This window comes from Arachis stenosperma, chromosome 9 (genome assembly GCF_014773155.1).
Source record: "Arachis stenosperma cultivar V10309 chromosome 9, arast.V10309.gnm1.PFL2, whole genome shotgun sequence".
Classification (NCBI taxonomy): Eukaryota; Viridiplantae; Streptophyta; class Magnoliopsida; order Fabales; family Fabaceae; genus Arachis; species Arachis stenosperma.
In genome coordinates this window covers 75,933,324-75,937,165 of record NC_080385.1, presented here as the reverse complement: position 1 = coordinate 75,937,165, position 3,842 = coordinate 75,933,324, and the positions used below count along the sequence as shown (strand labels likewise).

Below are 3,842 nucleotides of genomic sequence, written 5' to 3'. Positions count from 1 at the left end.
ACTCTTCAAAATCAAACTTGTTAATTGTTTGTAAGCCTAGATTAAGTGGGTGAGAGGCCACACCAAACTTAGCACTTTAGCTAGTTCTTAGCCCATTCACTCATCATTAGTTATGCATTCATCAAGTTGCAAATCCCAAATAAAAAAGAAATAAAAGAGTGTAAAAAAGATCTAACTATCAAAGCTAACATCAACTTCCTAATCTGCAATTATAAACTAATCCTAATTACTGAAAATTAAGCTATCTAATTCACGGAATTTAAACTACATCTAAGAAAAGAAATTAAATCAAAAAAGATAAAGTGTTGGGGTGCCTCCCAACTAGCACTTCTTTATTGTCATTAGCTAGACATTCCTTTATCTTTAGCTGAGCTTGTAGCTCACTCTCTGCTCCTCCAAGGAGCCTCGCAAGTAGTGTTTGAGTCGATGGCCATTGACAGAAAAAGTTCTCTGGGTCTTGTCTTCCATGAGCTCCACATGACCATAAGGAAACACCTTGAGTATGGTGAAAGGTCCTGACCATCGAGACTTAAGTTTTCCAGGGAAAAACTTGAGTCTTGAGTTGTAGAGTAACACCTTCTGCCCTTCAGTGAACTCTCTCCTTGCTATCCTTTGGTCAAGCCACCTTTTTGTGTTCTCTTTATAGATTTTTGCATTCTCATATGCTTGATTTCTAAACTCATCCAGTTTATTGAGTTGAATCAATCTCTTCTCCCCAACAGCTTTCTCATCAAAATTCATTTAGAGCCCAGAAGGCTCTATGCTCTAGTTCAACTGGTAAGTGGCAAGCCTTGCCAAATACTAGTTGGTATGGTGACATCCCAATGGGGGTCTTGAAGGCTTTCCTGTAGGTCCATAGAGCATCGTCTAGCTTCCTAGACCAGTCCTTTGCTGAACTTCCAACAGTCTTTTCAAGTATTCGTTTCAGCTCTCTCTTGGAAATCTCGGCTTGCCCGTTGCTCTGTAGGTGGTATGGAGTTACCACTTTGTGTTTGACTCCATATCTAAGAAGGAGTGCTTCCAATTGTTTGTTGCAGAAGTGTGACCCTCTATTACTAATGAGAGCTCTGGGAACTCCAAATCTACTGAAGATATTCCTTCTCAAGAAGCTTATCACAACCTTGTTGTCATTTGTTGCAGTAGCTATGGCCTCTACCCATCTTGAAACATAATCAACAACCACTAATATGTAGCTATTTGAGTGTGAGGTTAGGAAGGGTCCCATGAAATCTATTCCCCATACATCAAATAGTTCCAGCTCTAGTATGTATTACTGTGGCATCTCATTCCTCTTGGTTAGATTACCAGCCCTTTGACATTCATCACACCTTGACACCATTTTCTTGGCATCCTTAAAAACTGTTGGCTAGTAAAATCCGGATTGGAGCACTTTTGCTGCTGTCCTTTCTCCAATGAAGTGACCTCCATATGCTGACCTATGGCACTGCCATAATACTTCCTGCCCTTTTTCATGGGATATACACATTCTTAGGACACCATCAGTACACTTTTTGAACAAGTAGGGGTCGTCCCAGATGTAGTGTTTGGAATCCTTGATTACCTTCCTCCTCATGTGCTTATTGATGTTAGTTGGTAGCTCCCGAATAGCCTTGAAGTTAGCTATATCTGTGAACCAAGGGGCTACTCGAATCATCATCAATTGTTCATCAGGAAAGCTTTCATTTACTGCTACTTGCTACATTTCTTCTTCTTGTAGAATCCTTGAGAGGTGGTCAGCTACTTTATTCTCTGCTCCGCTCCTATCTTTAATGTCAATATCAAATTCTTGGAGCAGCATGATCCACCTTATCAATCTGGGCTTAGATTCTTATTTGGTAAGTAAGTACTTGAGTGCTGCATGATCAGTGAACATAATTACTTTTGAGCCAATGAGATATGATCTAAATTTATCAAAAGCAAAAACTATGGGCAAAAGTTCTTTCTCTGTGGTGGTATAGTTCCTTTGATTCTTATTAAGGACCTTGCTAGCATAGTAGATTACATGTACTTGCTTGTCTTTCCTCTGTCCTAGGACAACACCAATAGCAAAATCAGATGCATCACACATTAGTTCAAAGGGAAGATCCCAACTTGGTGGTGCTATAATAGGTGCAGAGGACAGTCTCTTTTTGAGTTCATCAAAGGCTACCATGCATTCTCTATCAAAAACAAAAGGAGTATTTGAGACAAGTAGGTTGCTAAGGGGTTTTGCAATCTTTGAAAAATCTTTAATAAACCTCCTATTGAACCTAGCATGTCCCAAAAAGCTTCTGATTGCTTTGACAATGCAAGGTGGAGGTAATTTTTCAATTACTTCCACTTTTGCTCTGTCTACCTATATGCCATCTTTTGAGATCTTGTGACCAAGAACCACCCCTTCAGTCACCATAAAGTGGCATTTTTCCCAATTTAAAATAAGGTTAGTTTCTTGACACATTTTTAGCAAAAGAGAAAGATGGTATAGGCAATCAGAATATGAGTCCCCAAACAGAGAAAAGTCGTCCATAAATACTTCTATGAACTTCTCAATTATATCTGAAAAAATGGAGAGCATGCACCTTTGGAATGTGGCAGGTGCATTGCACAATCCAAAGGGCATCCTCCTATAAGTAAAAACACCATATGGACAAGTAAATGAAGTTTTTTCCTGATCTTTGGGGTCTACAACAATCTGGTTGTAGCCCAAATATCCGTCCAGAAAATAGTAATACTCATGTCCTGCCAATCTTTCAAGCATTTGGTCCATGAAGGGCAGGAGAAATTGATCCTTTCGGGTGGCTTCATTATGCTTCCGGTAGTCAATGCACATACGCCATCCGGTTACCGTCCTTGTGGGTATCAAATCATTCTTCTCATTTGCCACAACAGTGATCCCTCCCTTCTTAGGAACTACTTGCATTGGGCTTACCCAAGGGCTGTCTGAGATGGGGTAGATCACCCCTGCTTGCCACAACTTCAATACTTCTTTCTGAACCACTTCATTCATAGTTGTGTTCAGCCTTCTTTGTTGTTGTCTTGAGGGTTTGGCATCCTCTTCAAGTAAAATTTTATGCATGCACATTGAAGGACTGATCCCCTTTAAATTTGAAAGTGTCCAGCCTATGGCATTCTTGTGTTATCTCAGCACTTGGATAAGTTCCTCTTCTTGTTCCTTACTCAGACTTGAATTTATGATCACTGGGTGAGTGTTGTTAGCACCCAAATATGCATACTTCAAGCTGGGTGGTAAGGCTTTCAGCTCTTGTTTTGGTGACTCTGCATCTTTGTTGTCTGTGGTAGTTGGCATGATTGAGTTCCTCATGGTTGCTTGTGGTAGTTTTCCATTTGATGCTTGCTTCAGCTCAATATTTTCTTTGTATTGTTCTTCTCCCATAACTTCTTGAACTATCTATTCCATGGTGTCTACCAGCATGCATTCTCCTATGGGTTCCTTGGTGTAGCTCATTGCCTCGAAGACGTTGAAGACCATTTTCTCTTCATGTAATCTCAAGACTAATTTCCCTTTCTACACATCAATGATGGCTCCAACAGTATCTAGAAATAGTCTTCCTAGGATAATTGATGTGTTGGCTTCTTCTTCCTTGTCCAGCACAACAAAATCAGCAGTGAAAATGAACTCTCCTACTTTCACTAGCAAGTCTTCCACCACCCCATATGGAAACTTAAATGTTCTGTCAGCCAATTAGAGTGCCATTCTTGTTGGCTTGGCTTCCTCAATCTTCATCCTTCTCATCATGGTTAGGGACATAAGATTTATGCTAGCTCCTAAATCACACAAAGCTTTCTCAATAGTGATGTCCCCTATGATGCAGGGGATTTGAAAGCACACTGGGTCTTTCAGC

The 3,842-nt window shown here is 40.3% G+C and overlaps 1 protein-coding gene across 1 annotated transcript; it reads right to left on the bottom strand.

The window, feature by feature from the left end:
* Window positions 1-730: 730 nt before the first annotated feature.
* LOC130949624 (uncharacterized) lies at window positions 731-2,986 on the bottom strand. Its single transcript, XM_057878292.1, has 4 exons — window positions 2,620-2,986; window positions 1,562-1,626; window positions 1,329-1,464; window positions 731-1,230 (listed from the first exon to the last, which is right to left on the bottom strand). Exons 1-4 carry the CDS (start codon window positions 2,984-2,986, stop codon window positions 731-733), a joined length of 1,068 nt encoding a protein of 355 aa, XP_057734275.1.
* Between the last annotated feature and the right edge of the window lie 856 nt (window positions 2,987-3,842).

What these genes read in the sequence shown, in the direction of transcription:
- LOC130949624 (XM_057878292.1), bottom strand. Translation starts at nt 2,986, where the DNA reads ATGAATGAAGTGGTTCAGAAAGAAGTATTGAAGTTGTGGCAAGCAGGG. An exon ending in TTCATTTACTTGTCCATATG is followed by an intron (nt 1,627 to 2,619) that starts GTGTTTTTACTT and finishes CTTGGTTCACAG; the next exon opens with ATATAGCTAACTTCAAGGCT. An exon ending in GCCAAGAAAATGGTGTCAAG is followed by an intron (nt 1,231 to 1,328) that starts GTGTGATGAATG and finishes TATGGGGAATAG; the next exon opens with ATTTCATGGGACCCTTCCTA.